Source organism: Somniosus microcephalus, chromosome 12 (genome assembly GCF_052327205.1).
Source record: "Somniosus microcephalus isolate GS21.2 chromosome 12, FLI_Smic_1.0, whole genome shotgun sequence".
Classification (NCBI taxonomy): Eukaryota; Metazoa; Chordata; class Chondrichthyes; order Squaliformes; family Somniosidae; genus Somniosus; species Somniosus microcephalus.
Window position 1 is genome coordinate 129,962,031 of NC_140998.1, and position 23,327 is coordinate 129,985,357.

At 40.2% G+C, this 23,327-nt stretch overlaps 1 protein-coding gene across 2 annotated transcripts; it reads left to right on the plus strand.

Annotated features, from left to right (window-relative positions):
• The first annotated feature begins 4 nt into the window (after positions 1-4).
• Positions 5-22,216, plus strand: max (myc associated factor X). Of its 2 annotated transcripts, none has more exons than XM_086003554.1 (4): positions 5-270; positions 5,500-5,607; positions 12,704-12,827; positions 20,981-22,216. In XM_086003554.1, exons 1-4 carry the CDS (start codon positions 235-237, stop codon positions 21,166-21,168), a joined length of 456 nt encoding a protein of 151 aa, XP_085859680.1. In that variant the 5' UTR covers positions 5-234; the 3' UTR covers positions 21,169-22,216. The 2 variants fall into 2 exon arrangements, with proteins under 2 accessions (XP_085859680.1, XP_085859679.1); XM_086003553.1 differs by having other exon boundaries at positions 6-270; positions 5,500-5,619.
• The last annotated feature ends 1,111 nt before the right edge of the window (positions 22,217-23,327 follow it).

Genomic DNA, 23,327 nt, shown 5'->3' on the forward strand with positions numbered 1-23,327 from the left:
CCATGCGCAGAGGAGCCGGGAGCAAATGTCCCGTGTGTGTGTGTGTGAGAGTGTGGGGCCGTGGCCTGTCGGGTGGTGGTGGTGCTGGAGTCACGAGTGATTTCCGTTGGTTCCCCTATGTTTTGTTTTCCTTTCTATTTCCACATTAATTATTATCATCGTGTGCGTTTGTGCTTCTGTGGAGTTTTAATTGGATTTTAAGATCGCTGCGTTTGTTGTTTTTGGTTTAAAAGTATGAGCGATAACGATGATATCGAGGTCGAAAGTGACGTAAGTCTCGCCTGCTCTTTATTTTGTCTTCATTTTAACGTGTTGGATTTTTTCCTTCTGATTAAATCTTTCTTTTCCTTTCTCTGTAGTTACGGATTTCACCCCTTCCCCCCTCGATTGATTTTTTTTTTTTGCAAAGCGCCAACTCTCTCCCTTTATGATCATTTTGTGCACTTGTCTGTTTTTCCGGAAGAACAGCCGAGGTTTCAGACAGCGGTACGTAACGGAGGATTAACATAGATCCCCGTGTCGACGCCTTGGGTTTTAAAAAAAAAATTATATTTAAACAACTCTTTTTTTGCGTGTAAATTTTTGTTTAAATCAATCTTTCCCTCCGCCACCCAAACGCTGGATTGTTTTTAACCTTTGGGTTTGGCTGGGCCGAGGCCCTCCAGGAGTCCCAGAGTCTCACACACACACAGAGATTGGAGTGAGGAACTGGGGCTGTGTGAGGAAGGCCGCTGCGGTCGGTCCTTCCACACAGCCTAACACTGGGCGAATACCCAAGCCAAGGCTTCGGGAGATGGTTACACCGTGTGTTAATGTACATTAAAAGGCCAAGACCCCCACCTCCCTCACTCGCTCGATCTAAACCTCGAAATAAGGCAACTCGTCTTATTTTTTTAAACAAAAACCTTCCTGTCTTGGATTCTTTTTACATTTTCTGATATCATTTACGTGTCGATTTTCTTTTTATATTGGAGATTTTGTTTCAGTATCTAATGTCAAAACAATAAATACATGTTGCCCCCACAAGGCTCAGCGCGTCCTATTTACATTCATCTCTTGTAATGAAGCCAAACAAATAGATTCCTGGAAATCGCTTGCATTTTGTATTTTTTGTTGTTGGCTATTTTCTCTCTCTTTTCTTCCCTTTTGCCCCCTCTCCCCCCGTGAAAGGAGGTTTACACATGGAAAATCTGTACTAATGAGAAAAATAACAAACGTGAAATTGGTCGTGACGCTTTTTCCCCCTTCCTCTTTTGCAGTTGTCTAATAGTATTTCATACCTGCTGAGAACGATCCTTATTCGTGTTCTTCAAGAAACATTTAAAAAAATCAATAACAAATGTAAATAGTTAAGTTAGATGTACGAAGTTTTTTTTGGTGGTGTGTGTGTATAACACAAAATGGACTCCAGGAAGTGTGTGTATATAATCCCTCATCAGGTCACTACAGTAGAATGATGCATTTAAAAACAGTTTATGTTTTTGAAAGATGCTAACTGGGCTTTTAGTTCTAAACATGATGATCCAAACTAACATGCACTATTAAATTCTAAAGTATAAGAAGTTGCAATATAAGCTTAAGAGATCATGGAAAGTTGTAGCTCTTTGTGATATACAGCATAGTTTATATGTTACATTCACGTATGTCAGCCATGCCGCCTATGATAATAGCCAAGATGCTCACCAAATACTTTGCTGATTTGTGGGTTGAAGTCCTAGCATTGACTGACATTCGGATCCTCCAGCCCATGCATTTGTGTGTGTATTGTCCATTCTTCGGCTATTAGGAATGGCTTAACTCAATAGGTGACACTTCGTCCATCTTGTTATATCTCCTGTAAACTAAGCACAGAGCGACAATGGCACTGAAAGTCGTGCAGGAGTCTGTGACTATTTGCCTGACATTAAGGACAATGTGTAAGATTTGTTGAGGGAATGGTGGGAGAAATATTACCAATTGTTGCATTTGGTACAAGAGTTAAATTTTGTTTTAATAATTAATTGTAACTAACATTAAAAATCAAGAAAAATGGGTAAATGGTTCTTGATCTGAGGAAAAAGAATCCGAACTCAAGCCTTATAATTGTGCAGGGCATTACTGGGAATAGAAGGATTAAGGGGTACTTTTGAAATTTATATACTGAGAGAAAATAGTTGTGATCTTACGAAGGGAAACAAACTTTGTGCCCCCAAACTAAATACTATTATCATTTGAAGTACTGTACCAAGCAGGTTTAATACTTTCAATGGACTGTAAATTAATTGCAGCCTAAAGCTCCATTTATCACTTTTTTTCCTGAGCGTTCCAAACAGTTGCAATTGTGAAGAAACTTACAAAATAGGAACATCTTCCCATGCAGATCCACGGTGTGGTTATTGGAGCATTTTGTTCCCAACTGTTTGAATTTGTACTGATAGATCTATCAGTACAAATTCAAATTGTCAAGTTTTCCCAGCTAATAGGCTTCAATTGCAACACTATTTTGTTTGCGAATCAGATAAGGATCTGATGCTCATGCAACAAGAAATCTATACACATTGAGTGTTGCTCAAAATTTGAAGTTCTGTTGCCAAAAATGGAGTATTTGGTTTGTCAATACTTTCATTGGCAATTGCAGTGCCTCTAACAGGCCAGACGCTCGTATACAGCGATGGTACCGTTTGGTCAAAACTCCATACTATGTACTTCATAGCTTGATAAAGAATTGAGCCATGGGAACTTTTTTGGCACAGAATGTACTTGTTTTGTGTAGCTCCACTTAAATGTTTATGCAGTATTTTTTGAAATTATTTTGCTTTCCACACTTGGTTAGGTCTTCCAATATATCACACCTGACCGAGAGTGCTAAAGTAGCCTGTTTCCAATCTTGTGCTGATACCAGTAGGAGATGTGCATAAACTACCCAGAAATAATTGGCCCTCTTTTTTCTCCTTATGGAATGTGTCTGACATCCTTTTACCATTACCCGAGTTGGTGTGGCTGAGTTCAGGAATTTGAAAGATGGCACATCAAGTCAGAACTTGGTTGTCCTACAACATGGTTGTAGTCATTCCTTTTCCTAAAGGGTCTGTGTACATTGTCTTGTGTGTGCTCAGCACAATTCCTGCATTTAATACTTTTATTCGCCAGTCACTGACCATACTACTGCATAAACCATTGACCAAACTTAAAATTGGCAAGAAATAAAACGTAAAATAAGCATCTCGTCACAAATGTTACCCCAGTTGTCCCAGTAAAAAATGTTTTTATCGAACTACAGAAAATTGTCATTGTTTTTGACCGTATAGTTGCATGCCTTAAAGTTTGTGCCCATCCTTATCGACTGTTTCATCTTGCTAAAAGGGTATTTTAGTTATTAAATACAGCTGTGTGCCTTTATAGTTTGTCATAGACCTCTCATTAACAAAGTATTACCGAACCCTGTTTATAATAAATGTCTTTGTTAAATGTCAGCTGCTCTGATGGGGAATGATTTGATTGCCATGGGTTTGTAAACCTAATAGCTGTGTAAGCAAGTATGGTAATTTGGTTGTTTTTCTCCAATGTAGAAATGTTTTTAAAGTATTTTGTTTGAGATACAGAGGGGAGAAAATCTTAATTAAATAATGGGTTTTTGTCTACCGTTGCAGTATCTGCTACTGTTTCATTATTATAAAGTTCACAAAGGTGACCTCACCCATAAGAATTGCAATTTCTCCCCATCTTTATTTTTTTGGGCCATGATTGATGATATTCATTTCAACCTGAAGTAGTGCTACCCAAACCTCAAATATGCAACAATTAATAACTTCAGTTCTTGGGTCACTTATCTAATCATTTAAATATGGACAATATTTGCTTGTAAGTGGCAATTTGATTTTCTGGGCAGGCTGGAATTGTATTGTGAAATGCCGTTGTACAATTGTATATTTTACTATTCTAGTCAAGTTTATAGCAAAAATGTGGCATTTTAAGCGTATTAATCACAACCTTAATACAGGAAACTTTCTGGTATCCAGCACAGACGAGCTGGTGCCGTTAGATCAAAACTGCCGTATAATCCAGCCCTAATGTTAAAACATACAGAGCTTTTCAGCTCCGTGTGAATCAACAAACCCTGTTGCTTAGCAACAGCTTCAAAACAGTCGGCTGCAGCTGCAAGCGCCTCTAGCTGAAGCTGTTGCTTAGCTACAGACCTTCAGAGCCTGACTGGGGAAAAAAAAAAGCAACGAGAAGTAAAAAAACTTATAGAAAACGGCTCCTGAATTTTGCCGGTAGATAGAGCTTTCCGGACTTTTAACCTCCGGTCAAACGAAAGTTTCCTGTAAGCGGTAGTTAGATTTTAAATACAAGACCTCCAGTGAAATCTGTGGAGTTCATTGTTATTGATAAAATCTATATAAATAGCAAACCTGAAAATGTTAAGAATGTAAATTGATGGAGAATTACTGGAACTTCAGTGGTCATGGTAATCTGATTCTGGAGCAGCAAGGATACAAATCATTTTTCTTCCCACCCCCATTTTTTTTAAAAACATGAAAGAACAAGTTCATTCAAGAAGGAACTTGGACTATTGAAATTAAAACCACTTGAAATCAACTAATTTTGATTCCCATATATGAGAACTGTCACGTTAAATACTCCATAACTATTTAACATCTACCTCAGTTGAATACTGAAGAACAGATAAACTGGATTGTGGCCTCTTGAGAATTTTCTCAATTTTTAAATAATTAATAGAAATTGGGACTTGATAAGATAGGTGATGCAGTCGGCCCCAAGAAAGAAAGTCTTGCATTTATATAGCACCTTTTATGACCTCGGGGCGTCCCAAAGTGCTTTAAAGCCAATGAAGCACTTTTGAAATGTAATCACTGACGTAATGTAGGAAACGAGGCACAAACAGCAATGAGATAATGACCAGAAATTCTTTTTTGTTGATTGAGGGATAAATATTGGTCAAGGGACCAGGGATAACTCCCCTGCTCTTCTTCAAAATAGTGCCATGGGATCTTTTACGTCCACCTGAGAAGGCAGACGGGGTCTCGGTTTAACGTCTCATCCGAAAGACGGCACCTCTGACAGTGCAGCACTCCCTCAGCACTGCACTGGAGTGTCAGTCTGGATTTTTGTGCTCAAGTCTCTGGAGCTGGACTTGAATTCACAACCTTTTAACTCCGAGGCAAGGGTGTTCTCAACTGAGCCACAGCTGACAGATGCTGTTATTGTGGGGCTGGGGGTTAAATCTTAAACCCCTGAATAAAATGCTGTTCTTATGGGGCTGTTGATCTTTGATTCAGAAGTGACATTATCTAATCGACTTGGGTAAAGTAACTTGTAATATTAAATATAATAATTGTTAAAACATGTACTGAAATCCACATGAACTTTTGTGTTTATGCTTTTATGAAAAGTAACTCATGAATGCGGCTTAAGCTAAACGATACTGTAATACTAAAAGAAGTTTTCTTGAGATTGATTCAGTTAGATATATTCTAAAGAATGAACATTGTCTTTCAGGCGGACAAAAGAGCACACCACAATGCATTGGAGCGCAAACGCAGGGATCACATCAAAGACAGCTTTCATAGTTTACGTGACTCCGTACCATCACTCCAGGGTGAAAAGGTCGGTGTTCTAGTTAAGTTCCGCAGCTTTTTTTACCTCCTTCTTCATTTATTTGTGTGTTGGTGTTAAGTAAAAGAATGATAACTTTTTGGGGGAGAAAAATAGTTGGGAAATGTTTAAAGTAATTATTTATTTATGTTGAAATATGGTGTTGTACGTCTCTGAGTTGGGAGAGAAAATTGATGTTTTTTTTGACTTTCTGTGCCCATTCTTTTCAGTGTTGTTACAAATAGTTCAAACTTTTTCTTAAGAATTGCCTCAATACAGATACTATGTTAAAATATCTGTTACTGTGCTTATGTCACCTTGTTGGGTGCTTGCTTAAAAAAATGTGATCTAAAGAAATTTCTCACATTTTGTGTGAGAATGAAAACGTATTGAATCAAAAGAAGAAACAAACAGTTGGGGTGGGGGGAAGCATGGATTTGGTGGGTCTAATGTCAATTTTCCTATTCCTAAAAAATGCTTGTATTCTGATGTGATTTTTAAAAAATTACATCAAAGGAGCAAGCTAAATCTCAAACTGTACTTAAAACAGTAATCAAAATGGATTGGACTCTCTAAATTAATTCAACTTCTCTTAATCCAGTCCAAAGTGAACTTATTTCAAGGACACCCAATTGCCTTCCAATGTAGGAATTCGTCTTATGAGGTGAGGGCTAAAGTGCACTGTCAGATAGGTTGCTTTGTAATGTACAGTTATACACTAGATGTAGTTATAGGGAATGAGTTGGAGGTTAAACTATATTCCTAGTATTTTACTTTAGAAATTTAAGATAAGCACATGTGTACAAATAAGAGATGTTTGAGCCTCTTTCTACACAACTTGTTACAGAATAACTTGCATTTGTTAGTGTTTCAAAATTTAACAGTAGGTCCCTTTGCTAAGGTTAAGGAGCGATGGTGAGATGTTTTAGATAACAAAAGCAATGGGGGTAATTTTAACCCCCCAAAATGGGTGGGTTTGGTTCGGGTGGGAGGTTTAAAATGTTAAAAATCTGAAACGAGACTCTAACCCGCCCACTTGTGGTTTTAATGGATGCGGGACAAGGGCCAAGCGACCAATCTGCTCTCAGGAAGCAGGTCGGCTGTTGATACCTTTTAAGGAGGCTGCGTACTTCTATTTTTACAGGTTTTCTATTTTTAACCCATGCTGGCCAGGTTTCCCGGGCTTTGGGAAACCGGCAGGTAAAAGGAGACGAAAAGGGCTGGATCTATCAGATAAGTGCCTTTACAGCACTGCTTGTGGGCCAGGCGGAACTGTTTCCCCAGTCCCAACAAGCTAACCTGTAAACACTCCCCACCGCCACAGTCCCCAACGCCTGCCCTGCGATCACCCCTGAATCGCCCAACCTCGCGCTCTTTCTCCTCCTTCTCCTGCCACACCCCTGGCCATGATCTCTAGCCCAACAACCACAAAACTTACCTGATCCTTGGCTGCGGCCTTTTCTAGAGTGTTCCCTGCCTGACAAGCAGCCAAACCTGTCCATCAGGCTAGCTTCCAGACGGGGAATTGGTTTAAAACAAAAACACACACGCCATGGAGTTAAAACTCCACACCGTTTGGGGAAACCCCAACTTCTGAGTTTCCGGACCATAATTCCTCCCGCCCGCTCCGAAACCCCATCCCAGTAAATATCAGGGCCAACATCTCTTGTTAGTAATGATAAGGTAAGGACCTCAAAAGTTCTTTTGAAAACTGAATACATTCTTTTAAACATAGGAGTAATTGGTGTTAAGATGGACTATTGTATCATTTACAACAGTACTAGCAGGTCAGCCGTTGTTCATGGTTAGCCGGGGGTCTGGAGCATGATTATAATATTTAGCTGCTAAATGACCTCCCCTTTTAAAGCCATTTTCTAAATAGACAAAGTATAAGTAATAGTAGCTGGTCGTAAATTGTTGAGGTAATTGACAAGTCCTGTGTAATTGCTAGTAAATTTCAGGCTCCAGGCCAATGACTGCCTTTCCTTTTAAACAAGATTGTTTATTTATGTATATGTGTACATGTAATTTAGTGTTTGTTACAGTGCTATATTGTACACTTTAAATGGACAGATCACTTTGCAATGAAAACTAAATAGGGAGAATTGTGACATGCCAGAGAGGATTTAGTATCTTAGATAAGCTTTTAAAACAGTCATGTTAGTTTTGTTTGACAATCTGTATCACAGCTTACTGTAACGGGCAAAGTTCTTCAAGGAAGAATGATGATACTTGGACAAATTTATTATCCTGCAGTAAACGACTCTGTACATTGCCATTAGTGCTGAGAGAGCAAAATAGTCTTGATTTCAAGGAAAAGATAGGGATGGAAGTATATTACGCTTGATGGGCGGAGCTAAACTTAGTTATTGAGGAGCGGGAGACCCTGACAATTAGTGTATGGGGTTTCTAATGTTAATTGAAATTTAATTGCTGCAGCCCTTGGTACATTCAGAAAACTGGATGTTCTTGAGGGGGAGAAGAATAATCAGGATATCTTGCTGTCCCGGCAAAGTGAAACTGTACTTCGTGGAATGTTGGTAAAAGTCAAGACTCTGGAGAAGTTGAATGACGAGCGGCACTAATGCAACATAAACAACAAAATGGATCCTGTCCGTGAACATCCAGTGGTACCCTCCCTTTAAGCAGCTGTACGTGATCTTAATGCTCCATGCCATAATTCCATCTATCTCAAAATAGTACTGTGATATTTTGTGATTTTACGTAACTTTTTTCTTCACGGAAAGGATTTTGATATTGAGTTATGTTTAATTGATTGTTTTAAAACAAAGTGACTTCATAAGGTTTTTTAAAAGAAGCTGCAGGCATTGAAGGCATGTATTAAAGCCACTCGGGCCGATTTGTGGAATTACATAATTGATACAGTGAGGGTCAATAGTCATTTCATAGAATCATTATACATAACAACAATGTGCATTTATAGAACGCCTTTATTGCAATAAAACACCCCAAGGCGCTTCACTAGAGTGTAATCAGCCCCCATTCATTTTGAGAACAGCAGGAAATTATCTCTTTAGACCCAAACTACAAAGGGCGGGGAAGAGAAGAGAGTTACCCAGTTTTATTAACTGGCCGACTGGCAAATCACTTAACCAGGGAGAAAGCCAGCATCTTGTCCATCCCGGGCTGTCAACACATTTTGAGAGTGCATGGAATTGGAGGTCACCTTGTTGACATGGGTGGGAATTGGCTAGGAGGCAGAGGGTAGGGATAATGGGTATGTACTCAAATTGGCAGGATGTGACTCGTGGTGTCCCCAGGGATCTGTAATGGGGTGTCGGCTTTTCAATATATTTACACAGTGGAAGAGAGAGCCTTGTATCCAAGTTTGACGTCACTTAAGTTAGATGGCACAGTAAATATTGTAAATTTGAAGCACCTTGGGATGTTTTACTATGTTAAAGGCAGTATATAAATGCAAGTTGTTGTTGTAGATAGGAGCAGAAACTTGCAAAGGGGCATTGATAGATTAAGTGAGTGGGCAAAACTGGCAGATGGAGTTTAATGTGGGGAATTGCGAGGTCATCGAACTTGGGGCTAAGAAAGATAAATCGCAGTATTTTCTAAATGGTGAAGCTAGGAACTGTGGAGGAGCAGAGAGATTTAGGGGTCCGTGTGCAGAAATCACTAAAAGCAAGAGAACAGGTACAAAAAATAATGAAAGGCTAATGGAATGTTGGCCTTTATCTCAAGGGGGCTGGAATACAAAGGGGTGGAAGCCATTTTACAGCTGTAAGACCCCTGGTTAGACCCCATCTGGAGGACTGTGATCCATTCAGGGCACCGCACCTCGGGAAGGATACATTGGCCTTGGAGGGGGTGCAGCACAGATTCATCAGAATGATACTGGGGCTAAAAGGGTTAAAATATGAGGAAAGGTTGCATCGACTAGGCTTGTATTCACTTGAGTATCGAAGATTAAAGGGTGATCTAATTGAGGTTTTGAAGATGATCAAAGGATTTGAAAGGGTAGATGGAGAGAAAGTATTTCCTCTGGTGGGGGAGTCCAGAACAAGGAGGCATAACCTTAAAGTTAGAGCTAGGCCGTTCAGGGGTGATGTCAGGAAGCATATCTTCACACAAAAGGGTAGTGGAACTCTCCCAGAAAGCTCTTGCGGCTAGGTGAATTGAAATGTTAAAAACTGAGATTGATAGGTTTTTGTTAGGCAAAGGTTATTAAGGGATATGGAACCAAGGCGGGTAAATGCAGTTAAGATACAGATCAGTCATGATCTAATTGAATGGCAGAACAGGCTCGATTGGCTGAATGACCCACTCCATTCCGTTGTTCCTATTTCATTCAACATGCGAATATGAATCACAAAATGCACATACAAACTTCAGGTTGTATAGTACAAAGCTAGTAATACTAGTTTTTATTAGTGATGTTGGTTGAGGGATAAATATTGGCCAGGACACCAGGGAGAACAACCCTGGTATTAAGGGTTATAGACCAAGACAGGTAGATGAAGTTAAGATACAGATCAGCCATGATCTAATTGAATGGCGGAACTGGCTCAAGGGCTGAATGGCCTACTCCTGGTCCTATGTAACAAAGTAGAGGGACTATGAGGTGTAGGCCTATGGCTTGGAACTGGCAGCTAACATGCAGGAAGTCAGCTTTTGCAGTTAGAAATAGTTTGAAAGAAAGGTAATGCCAAAAACGAGTCGGCCACGAAAGGGACAGGGTACAAGATTTATCATTTTTTCCATTTCTCGAGGAGAGAACTGAGATTAAGTTAAATTGGTGTAATTTACTTTTATTCTATGAAATTAGTTTAATGATTCATATCTAGCCTCTTCTCACCTTTAGCAAACTTGGAGAAGTGCACGTGAGGGCACGCAAGTCAAGATATCCAGTTCCGATCGCCAGGGAATCCTTATTATTATATTCCTGGATTGCAAATAATGATGTGCTATAACCACTGGAAAAGAATATCTAACTAAATCCAGATTAGCATAAAAGCAGTTGTGCAAGATTGTGTTGTTTTTAGGCCATCAGTTATAGGGACAATATCATGTGCACTATTGAGAATTCTGCATGGCAAATTCTTTCATAACTGTTATTTTCTTAAAATACAAGTTGATGTTTTTAACTTGCTTATTGGTACATTTTTGCACAATTAGATATTAGACAGTACAGGCACACTCCTGCATGGAACATGCTCAGACCGCTTACAGGAGTGACCTGCATTACTGTACTAAGGCCGACCCAAAACTTACAACAATGATTTTACGTCAGATTAGATTGTGTTTTCCCATTCACTTTACCTGTAGAATTCTACATGTGCACATGTAAAAATTCTTTCAAAGTAGAGGTAAATGAATCATGGCTAGAAAAAAGGTGTTTTAAACGTTTTCAGTGGAAAGATGTTTGTTCTATTTGTTTATTATAATAGCAACAGCAGAATGTTAGAATTTAGAACTAATTGTTAGTAAGGGGATTAAAGTGTCACCATGGAAATGCATTTTTCAGTGGGTATTGTGGAAAGCAGATAGTGAGAAATCAAGTTTGGAGAAGTGCAGGTTATGTTTGCCTTGTTCCTAAAACTTAGTTTTCTTTTACCCTTCGTAGCATAAAACAACATTGGTTAATGATAGGCATGATTCTTTTATGTACAAGTTACTTTTGAGTAAAGACTAAATGATCATTCTTGTTGGCGACCTGTTTTGACTAAATTGCATTTATAATTTTTTGTAATGATTGTTTGGCTACTACCCATTTTGTTGAGAGTATTGATCTAAATGTGATGTGCAGCTATGAAGGAAGAACAAATAAATGTCTTAATTGTGAAATATAGTCTTCACAACAAGAATTTGACAGTATGACAGTTTTTAATAAATTGAGTACTTGTAGATCAGACAAAAGCTTGAATATTGCTGCTTTGTGCGTGCAAATCTCTTTTATATCATTTTTGCTTTTTAGTCTCTCTTTTTTGGTGTTCCTAACTGATAACCCAATTCTTTAATATGGTATTCATCATAAATATAATTGCAATGTTTCTCTGAACCACCAGAAGTAAAGCAAGGGAGGTTTCTGGGAACAACACTGACGAAAGGCAAAATAATTGCAGTCAGTCTCAGTAACCCAGGCAAGATACTTGTAGTTTGGCATCAGCTGCTAGTCAGTTGTACAAGGCATGGATACACTATAATAAGTAACATTAGTTTAAGATGGATAAGAATAATAATGTGCTATAACCATTGGAAAAGAATATCTAACGAGCATAAAAGTGGTTGTGCAAGATTGTGTTGTTTTTAGGCCATTAGTTATAGGGGCAATATCATGTGCACCATTGAGAATTCTGCATGGCAAACTTACATAACTGTTATTTTCTTAAAATACAAGTTAATGTTTTTTAACTTGCTTAGTACATTTTTAGGCTGCATTCTAATATTTCTATGGTACAAGACAAGTGCATATAACTGAATAAAACTAACAGTGTCTCATTTAAGATACTTCACATGTTTTTTCTTCACTGGTTTCTTTTCCCTGCCCTCCTCTCTGGAAGGCTTTAGATTCTTTTTGGGATATAGGTCTGAGTGCCAGCTACCTTCCAATACCTCACCAAGTAGCCATTATGTGAGCCTTGTTACTGAATATCACCAGCTGTTAGGCCTGGAACAGGGGAAAGCACAGGGGAACCGAATCCCTTTCATATGTGGACTTCCCTGGAAAGAGATGAGACTATTTTCCTCTTCCTAACCCACAGGTATTGAGCCTAACTGTAGTGCCTGCGACCATCTGTCCCTACCCCATGCCAGATTAAGTAAGTAACTCGGCATAGAACAGGGATTCAACATACACCCTTGCTTGTCTCTGATTCGGCTACTGACTGGATAAACTCTCGGGTATTGGGAGCCCATGTATTTCACATGTTTAAGTCCACATTGATTAAAAATCTGCATTGTGTGTGGTTCTTTTGGTTAACATAAATGTTTCGTTTGGTAATTGCTTTGTCTTTAACTAGTAATTCCCCTGTGACATTTTGCCTCCTTGATAGAATGAAGGTTTGAACTTAAAAATTGTTGTCACACAGCAGTTCAATAACTTTAATTTGCACTCTACTGAAACTTGTTTCAATAGGCATCCCGTGCCCAAATCTTAGATAAAGCCACAGAGTATATTCAGTATATGCGGCGGAAAAACCACACGCATCAGCAGGACATTGACGACCTGAAGCGACAGAATACTCTGCTTGAGCAGCAAGGTAAGGTTCTATTACAATGAATCTTTTTGAAAGAAATAGGCTTTACGTTTGAGGCCACTAGTTGCGTTTTGATTCTCCAGTCTGGAAATTGCCATGGGATTAGTTATTCTAACTAAAATTTTGTACCACGTACCTTTTTGTTTATCCACTAACATCTGGTTAATGCAGCAAGTGTTCTGCAGACATAGGTTCTCTAAGATGGTGCAGTTAATACCCATCCTCATACAAAACTTTTCCAAAAATAAACTGAATACAATTTTAAAACTAATAAAAAATAATGAATAACCTTTACCCAGTCATATTAAAACATAGGACTTTAGAAAGCACTAATTTTATTAACATTTCTTCATATTACCAAGTTGTCAATGGCAAGGCTTCGGAAGGTTTTTATTAACCCTTCTCTGTTGCTCAGAGGCATCAGTTCCAGGGAGCTTGGACGAGAGAACCTGCATTTGGGATTTGAAGGATATTTGAATAGAAATTCGCTCCACACTAAGGAAGCCCGTTTAATTCAGGATTGAAACCGAATACTAATGACTACAGGCCATCTCTAATGGGCATTTAATTGGCTGGGCTGTATGGACTTGAATGTAATATGTAGGTACAGGAAACTCTTTTTTTATCCGGCACCGACGGGACTTGCGTGGTGCCGGTTTATCAAAAAGTCCTGATTACAGAGAGGTATAGTAAAAGTTACGAGAGCTCTGTACACAGCAACAAATCCAGGTGTCCCTGTTGCTTAGCAACAGGTGCAGGAACCCTGGCCACAAGATCCAGGTGTCCCTGTTGGTGCAGGAACCCCGGTTACACAGCCACAGATCCAGGAACGGCCACTAATATGAAGTAAAACTTACCTGAACCTACTCCTGAATTTTGCTGGTTAAGAGATTTCCGGTTATTTAGGTGCCGGTAAATCGAGAGTTTCCTGTAGTTGGAGAAGTACTGCAGCTGTCTGTTAGACTGCTTTAATAATAAATAGTCTTTTAACAAGTGTAGCATGTTGCAGATGCTCTGTCAGAATGGCATGACTAAAGCTTTAAAGTGGGTATTCAGAATAATGCAGTGGTTTTGATCTAAATGGTACTGGAATGAATTTACAAGTGGTCTGAGAACATTTGGCAAAACCCATTACAGGAAACTTTCTGATATCTGGCACTGACGGGACCGAGCTGGTGCCATACCATCAAAAGTGCCGGACATGCCAGCGTCAATGTTGAGAGATACAGAACTGAAAAGCTCCGTGTGAATCAACAAACCCTGTACTTCAAAACAGTCGGCTGCAGCTGCAAGCGTCTCTAGCTGAAGCTGTTGCTATAGCTACAGACCTTGCAGTGCCTGACTGGGGTGGAAAAAAGCAACGAGAACTAAAAAAACTTATAGAAAACGGCTCCTGACTTTTGCCGTTAGATCGAGTATTCCGGACATATAGGCCTAGAAATTCAGTGCCCTTAGCGCCGATTTTGCGGCGCTAGAGGGCCTAGCGCTGCAATTGGCGCCGGCGCCTAAATTGCCTGGGGCCCTTCCGCCGCGGTAGACCGGTAGCGCTGCGCCGGCACCGATGACGTCATCGGTGTGCGCAGCGTCCCGGTTGCCATGGTAACCCGCCCGAACTGGGAAATTGACTTGCGGCCGCCTCGCCCGTGGCAGCCGCAAGCAACGTTCTGGCAGAGGTGCCTTGCACAAGTTTGCGCCGGCGCATTAAAGGCCCCGCGGCGGCCGGCCGTTTTCCCGCCGCCCGCCTGGCCGCAGCTCCCTCCCCGGAACAGAAGCAAGCCCGGCACTTGTCCGAGGTGCCGGGCTCATTTTTAATAAGATTATCGCGGGCCGCGGCCGGGTGCAGGCAGGTCCTCCTTAAGGGAAGGAGGAGGCCTGCACTTCCCGAACCTGCCGCACCGCAGCGGGCGCCGGAATAGCGCCGAAATTCAGCGCATAGCGCCAGTTTTCAGGCGCTAACAGCTTTCAGCAGCGCCGGCAGCCGTTTGGGCGCAGAAGTAGTGAATTTTTGGCCCGACCAGCGCGACTTAGCTCCGGCACTAACTTCCGGCGCTAAAGCCGTTGCTGCGCCAAAACCCAATTTCTAGGCCATAATCTCTGGATAAACCAAAGTCTCCTGCACTATAAAAACAATTACAGCTATTTTTAACATGTTCTAAGTTTGAAATTTGCATTGATAGTTGTCCTATGGCAGTCTAGCATGTAGACTGGCATGAAATAATTAGGTGCGATTTAAAAAAAATTAAAAAAAATCATTTTGAAGCAGCAGGTTTCGAAGTTGCAACATGATTTTTTTTCTGTATTGCAACACTGAAAAGGAAAAGGTTTCCTCATTGAAGAATTGATTTAAATTCATTTTCTTTTAGATGGACAGATATTGACTGACAGTAATGTCCTTTTGAGATGTAGAAGCAGACCTTAGGAAGTTACTGTACTTATTTTGTATTGTTTATTATATTCATAGTCATAACGGCACAGAAGGAGGCCATTCAGCCCATCGTGTCCTTGTCCGCTCTCTGTAGAGCAATCCAGTCAGTCCCATTCCCCCGCTCTATCCCCGTAGCCCTGCAAGTTTATTTCTCTCAAGTGCCTATCCAGTCTCCCCTTGAAAACATTGTCTCCACTTCCACCACTTCCGTCAGCAGCGAGTTCCAGGACCTCACCACTTGCTGCGTAAAAAAGATTTTTCTCACATTCTCCCCCCGCCCCGTGTATCTTGCCCAAAACCTTAAATCTGTGTCCCCTAGCCCTTGTACCATCAACTAGTGGGAACAGCCTTTCCCCGTCTAGCCTATCCAAACTCGTCATAATCCTGTACACCTCTGTCAAATCACCCATCAACCTCCTTTGCTCTAATGAAAACAAATCCAGCTTCTCCAACCTGTCCTTGTAGCTAAGATCCCCCATCCCCGGAACCATTCTGGTAAATCTCCTCTGCACCCTCAAGGGCCTTCACATCCTTCCTAATGTGTGGTGACCAGAACTGGACACAATACTCCAGTTGTGGCCTAACCAGTGCTTTTATAATAGTTCAGCATAACTTCTCTACTTTTGTACTCCAAGCATATGGGATCTTGGGCTTCATAAATAGAGGCATTGCTAACCACTCTCTCAATATGTCCTGCCATCTTCAGGGTCCTATGCACATTAACTCCCAGGTCCCTCTGTCCCTGCACACTCTTTAAACTGTGCCATTAAGTGTATATTGCCTCTCCCTGTTACTTCTGCCAAAATGCATCACCTCACACTTCTCTATTAAATTCCATCTGCCACTTGTTTGCCCATTCTGCTAGTCTTTCTATGTCCTGTTGCAGTCGATTGGTATCATCTCTGTTTGACACACCCCCAAGTTTGGTGTCATCGGCAAATTTAGAAATTCTACTCTGTATTCCAATATCCAGGTCATTTATCAAAAAAAGCAGTGGCCCCAGCACTGACCCTTGGGGAACACCACTGTCTACCATCCTGCAGTCTGAAAAACAGCCATTTACCACAACTCGCTGTTTTCTTTCCTTATCCAAGCTGCCACTGACCCACCTATTACATGAGCCTCAATTTTGTTAACCAGCCTTCTATATTCATATACTTTATTAGCCTATTGAACTACAGGTACACTATCCCTTATCCGAAAGCCTTGGGACCAGCTGAGTCTCGGTTTTCGGAATTTTTCGGATTTCAGTAGGTATTATTATAAGACTGGGAAATTTGTATTTAATATAAATTTTAAAAGTTCAGGCTACCTCTTGCGATTGTTCCGTGTCTCATTCCCCTTCCTGCTTCTCTGGAAAGCCGGATATCGGCTGACTCCTACTAAGCTGGCCTGCAAATCAGGTCGGGTGGGGAGGGAGAAAAGAATATCGGACGGGCCGCTGCAGCTATCGGACGGGCCGCTGTATTGTTGGGTTCACTCTCCCGGTACCTCCTTCACACTGCCCGGCTCGGCCTGCAATCTCCTACCCAGGAGGGAACTCTGTGACCCTCTGCCCTGCTCAGCGTAAGTCGTGCGCCACTCTGGTCATGTCGTGCGCGCGACTTACGCTGAACGAAAAAACTTTCGGTTTTTAGAGGTTTTCAGTTTTCGGAAGTTCGGATAAAGGATCGTCTACCTGTAGTAGAATCGTGTGATAGTCCCTTCCTGTACTGTGTAAAATGCTCCCTCCTTAGCTTCTTTATTTTGATGATGCCATCACTCAAATAACATTTGCTGAGGTTCATAAAACATAGGAACAGGAGTAGGCCATTCAGCCCTGCGAGCCTGTTCTGCCATTCAATTAGATCATGGCTGGTATGTATTTTTTGATGAACATTTTTGCCAACATACCTTACATTTGATTTGTTTGTTTTTCCTTCAAGTGTTGGTTTGTCTAGAAGTATTATGCCTGGTTTAATAATAGTTGACTGCAGAAGAGTATTCTCAATCACCAAGTAAACAAGTTGGCTTGAACAAAATCAGTACCTAGCCTCGTGATTGCTGCTTCAGATGAGAAACTCATAGTCACCCTGGTGAGGCAGCTAATAAAGCTAACTAGTCAGACCAGGGGCCCTTTTCTTCTGCAGATCCCTCAAGTGCCATGTCTTGTGTGGCACTGAATGGCTTCTCTGACAATGAATGGTTTTGGCCTTTTATGTTTCCTGATAGATATTCTATACTGAAAACTCAAATCGGAGATTAGATTTTGAAGGGTCTGATTTGTCTTCCACCCTTGGGAATAAAAATATGAATGGTTGAAACTTCCATTGATACTGCCCTTCCGAATCTGCATTACTTGATGACATTTGGCCTGTAGAGACACAAAATTTAACACACCAAGGTTGCTGTTGATGAATCAACGGAATCTGTTTCTGAAATGGTATAACCCTGCATCAGAAAGTTATCAGCACAGCTGTCCATTAACTTGTGGGGTATTCCTACACTGCCATTGCCACATATCTTGCTTATGATACTTTGTTAAAATCTGGTGTGCAAATCAGCAGAAGCTGAATTGTACAAAGCAACTATGCCCAATCATCATCATCAGTTGAATTGCTAGTATGGAAATATCTATGTTTTGGCTGTCTTCCAATCTTAATATTCATGCTGGCACATTTAGGGACATATGAGCCCCAGCAATAGATCTGTCTTGAAAAGACAAGTTGTTTTAAAGCAAGGTGAAAGAAACAACAGCTGCCCCAGTCCCACAGCATAATTACTCAAATCTGTGCCTGCACTTTACCAGGCATTAACTTTGTTTTGTAGGCTGTAGATTTGCACTTTTCCATTCACACCCTGAAATTTACCCAATTGTATCAGAATTTCACCTGATAAATAAATGCTCCCATCATCCAGTGCCTTAATTCTGCCATAGAGATGTGCTGTTGTACGGGAGGGGGGAAAAACAATAAAACGGCAATGTTACAATACCAAAAAAGTATTTGAATGAAATGTACTACAAGTGCTGTTTTCTGCCCTTGTATGGATCCACTAATTAACATCCTGCTCCTTGGGGTTTTCTTAAATAAAACTGGTGAGATGCTTTTCTCTGAAGTTATTTTCTTGTCATGACACACAAAGTCCCTTATGTTGAGTAATTAAAGTGTCTTTCCCTCCTTGCAACTCCTCCTCTAGCTGCATGTACACGCATCGTAATGAGTTCCATCTTGTGTTAGTTGAATGCCCCTGTTCTTATTTGGCATAGAAAAATATTCTGATTCTTTACCAGTCTTGGGGTTTAGCTTCCATGTACATTTCCCTTGTGTAGCAGGCACAACTGCATTGTGTTCCTGTACAACGTAACTGCTCAACAACTGCTATACCACAAGGTGGTAGCAACAGTACAGTGGAGATGGTTCATGCACAATTAAGCAGTTTAAGATCATTCAGTTTTAATATACTGAAATAAAATTTTGTAGTGACTTACTGAAAGCTTGGTCAAACCTGGAGTAATGTCACCACAAACTTGTGACCACCCTGGGGCCTATACTGGATATAGAACACAACAATAGTTGCTACCAGAATGGATATGGATTAACACAATAAAATTGCAGCTGCAAGCTAAACACTACATAAAGGGGATGAAGTGATTCTGAAGCTATTATCTAAATTTGTGAGGGGATGGTTTTAGAGACTCCAACCTTCCTTAAAGTTTCAGTTCTCACGATATTGGCAAAGAGATTGCAAGTCTGGTGTCTTCTGCTTCTTATCGTGTCCACGGACAGTCTATACATAGCCCAGCCAGAACTGGACACATTTTTGCGCCTTGTTGTTGAATTCGGCAAGATCTGCAACAGTGCAGGGTTCCTCTAACGATGGGCATTGCAGGAGATGTTGCATAGTCTGCCTCAGTTCCACATTCACAAGTTGTCGGGCTGGTTGAATATCCCCATTTGCTTAGTGACACCTTTGAGCAACCTACACCGGTCCTAAGTCTGTTAAGGCACTTCCAGGTTGCCCAGTTGCAATTAGCTCCTGGGGGAAGGCTTTCATCAAGTAAAATTTCCATCGCTAGAAGTTGTTCAAGACTGGCGAGCCGGTCTTTCCACAAGGCGATGCGGGCTTCAGATGCGGTTGATTGTAATGGAACAACACGGTACACTGAGCCTAAATACAGGAGATTTAGATCAGAGCATGAAAATACTTGAATTTGCTGCAGTTGCTATGGAAATCCATGTTTTAACCATGCTATTTAATGTGAAGATTTTTTGATCCTCTGAATGTGAGGGATGGCCATGTTTTATTCCAAAATTAACAATCTCTGAACTCCAAGGTGAAGTAAAGTAGTGAAAATTTGGTTGCAATTGAGTGAGCTGGGATATCTGAGCTACCTAGTTCAGAACTGTAGAGAGATGATCATGCCCAACTTGTCTGGATTTAATGTCTTGAAATGCAGTAATTTGCACAACCATTTTTATTTTCAAAAGACATGGTATCATTGGTTAGAGTATGGAAACAAGTGTCAGCCATTAGGACTTTGAAATATTTATTTTAAACATATAATTTATGAAGTACAAACTTCGATTCAGGAGCTTTCTAAATGAAAATTTAAGGATGTAACTAAGGGCTACATTTTGAGAGAAGATAATTGTAAACTCAGTGAGTTACAGTTCCGGTCAGCATATTTCAACGTTTCTTTCCTTTTCCATACTACCTAATATCTGCCTAGTTGAAGTCAAATAACTTCATATGAAGCGGTGCTGATTGGAGAGGTAGACAAGCCAGTAAACTTGAGCATCAATTATCATACACGCTGATGTTGAAGTTGCTGGATTCAGGTGCTTTCTGATCAGGCATTACTGTGGAAGTGCTTACTGACAAATGTCATAGCTACCATCAGCTGAATAATTCCATTCCATTCTGAATATGGAGACCCTAAATATGGTGTGTATGTGTTGAGAAGAAAAATGAAATGAGTTAATTTCCCCTGGCATTGTTCACTGATTTATATGGATTGGCCTCTTGTCTCTCAGCTGGGATTGAGGCCAGTGCTCCGCATGTTGTCAGTTGATTGGCTGAAGGGACTTGCTACATCTCACGGTCAGACTTGTAATAATGCCCATATGTTTGGTAGTCTCCTGCAATGTTCAACCCATATTTTTTTTTAAAAGTCTTGGTCTTTCCAAATATGTTAACTTGTGGAAACTGGGCCACTATCTGAAGAGATTGGTTTCACGGATACCAGTGTTCTGGATGTTGATACTCTTTCAAGGTGGAAATCCTTCAGATATCAACAGTGTGTCTGCTGCACTATTTATTGAATGAAAGCAACAGTAAGTAAGGATCCACAAAGAAACCCTAGTAACATGAATATAGTTTTTAAAACTTTAAATTATTTGAGCTAATCTAGAATTAGTAATAGTACTTGCCTGTAGAACTCCTGTTACAAGAAGATCTTTCCATCTTGTCCACATAGACTTCTATGCAAGCTAAGCAAAATTTTACTTTTATTTGTAAAATTTAAGTTACAATTGTGCAGTCAGGTTATTTTTTTTTAAATCTCATTTTCCACTAAAGATGCCATTTGACATTCTTCCTATTGCAGTTGTAAATCCCAGGAAGATACCTGATGGGGTCATTACAGCTGTGCAGAGTGAAAGTCGGCTGTAGCAAGGGATTTCACTGTGCTAGTGTGTAGTGAATGAATTTGTTTCTTTGGTTTTAACATTGATCTGCCTTTCTCTTGCAGTACGTGCACTGGAAAAGGCACGGGCAGCCGCCCAGCTACAGGCCAACTTTTCATCCTCCGACAGCAGTTTATACACCAATCCTAAGGGCAGTGCAGTTTCTGCCTTTGACGGAGGCTCTGACTCGACTTCAGAGTCAGAAACTGAAGAACCCCAGACCAGAAAGAAACTGCGAATGGAGGCAAGCTGAACCCGTTCAGGCAATAAACTGGCTGGCTTTTACTAGGGATTCTTGTGTATAGCTTTACTTTTCAGTTTGTCTTCTGTCAGACCCCTTTGTGCTGTAAGGATTATAACAATAGATGCTGTTATAAAGATAGCATCCCGTTTCATCAGTAGAAGGACTCCCTGCTCTTCCTTGTGAAATTACAAAATGGCAGCTGTCAAACTATTAAGGACTCCGCCTGCTGCAACAGGAACTTTGCAGCAGTTCTTAAGACTTATTCACTAGCTGTGGCACCCAGTGGAAAAAAGACTAGATTTGAAAATGTTTGCTATTAAAAGAATAAGGAAGCAAGGCACAAGTTATTTGATGCACTATTAATCTGTATGGGGTGTGTATTACAAACTGGTCATGTACAACCAATCTTTAATCTTATTTTGAGACCCTTTTGTTATTTTTTTCATTTCAATTATGAAACCGAAGTTCAGTGTCACTTGGTATTAAAGTCATGGACTTTAGAACTATTCACTTCAGACAAGTTTCACTTTTCATATTTCTTCAGTGTTTTACAGATTTAAAAAAATCTCAAATATTCTGTGCCTTGAATTGCTTTTATGTAACCCTACAAAATGATGGAGCAGCTTAAGTGCCCTAAAGCTATGCTTAACGGTACTGAAATATCAACTGTCAATACATCCAAAATGGGTATGTTAAGTTTAAGTGTTTTAGCAGGAACCGAAATAATTGTATTTAAGCCTCAGTCTGCATAATACAATGTACAAAATTTAATTGATTCACTTAACTGCTAATTATTGGTGTTTGAACAATCAACTGGCTGCCAAGCACCATTCAGGCTGTGTCGGGGGTGTGTGTACATTTGTCTGTCTCTGCCTTTTCAATTATTGGTCTAAGCTTAAACTAGCTTGTAGCATTATGTAGATTTGTCTCTTTGTTGTTATTTGATTCCATTCCATGGAAATTACAGGTATGTTGTACATACTGCCAAGAATTGTCTTGCAAGTAGAGGCTGACCTTTACTATGAGACTATAAATAAAAACTATTTTATCCTTGTTATTTGCGATACTTACTGGTCTTTAATGTTTTTTTACTTTAGGTTGAATTAGGCTAATAACGCTAAATTACATCTTGCCATTTAGTTACGTAGAGGGGAAAGAAACATGTGGGTTGGTCTTGGTGACCCCAAAATATGGGAATCATGCTAAATTAAAATATGAAGTGCATCACTTACCTTTTGAGGATAGCAGCTGTTTTGCCCTGAGTACAGTAGTTCGATCAGTAACATCAGCCTTTAAAGTGGAACCATGTGCCTTTCTATTTCTAAGAAAGAAGATAAAGAACTTAGAATTTATGTAGTGCCTTTCTTGACCTCCGGACATTCTGAAGCTCTCCACAGTTAATTAAGTGTTTTTGAAATGGAGTCACTTGTAAAGTAGGGAAACTAAGTCACAGATGGGTGCTTCCAGTTCTGTTTGTTTAAATCTCCAGCTGTAAGTATAATGTCTGTTGGTAATTTCAGAAATTGAAGGATAAGTAAAACTAGTTTTTGGAAAAGATTTTCAAAAGAAGTGTAAGATGTATGCACCTGTGACCAACTGATCAGAAATGCAAATACAGTAGATGGAAAAATGTCCAAGACCTACCCAGGTCCACCCAGAACTAATTGTGTACCGTGCTATTGCTAGTTTAATCTTGATCTGTGTAATAACTTCTTAGAATACATCTAATTCTACTTGTGGCTTTAACCCATGCCAGCTAAGGTGGTCACTAACTGGAGTGTTTGTTTATTTGGAACGGAGATTCTAATGCGTAGGATGGCTTCAGTCCATAAATCCATCTACCAAATGGGAAAGTTTTTCCATAGAGGAATGGAACTTAATGTTCGTTTGAGAACTGTTTATTTAATCTCTGCATGAATACAGCCTAGACTGATGCGATTGAAGTCTCTTTTCTCCATTGGCTGTAAAGGTCATACATACAATTAGTTTGAGTAGTGTAAAATAGTTGAGGGTGTAAGCTCATAGTATAAAATCTACCCACACACTTGCATTTTACACATGCCAGGAAGATATGAGTGATGAAATGTTAGGCTGATATGGTAAAGTTACCTCTTGGGTTGAGGAATGAGTATAGAGGCACAGGAACTTTACATTTTCCCTGTTGCACC

Bases quoted from the DNA above. Each gene is read 5' to 3' on its own strand.
- max (XM_086003553.1), top strand. From the start codon at position 235: ATGAGCGATAACGATGATATCGAGGTCGAAAGTGAC. The intron at 5,620-12,703 runs GTTAAGTTCCGC...TTGTTTCAATAG, and splicing joins GTGAAAAGGTCGGTGTTCTA to GCATCCCGTGCCCAAATCTT. The intron at 12,828-20,980 runs GTAAGGTTCTAT...TTTCTCTTGCAG, and splicing joins TACTCTGCTTGAGCAGCAAG to TACGTGCACTGGAAAAGGCA.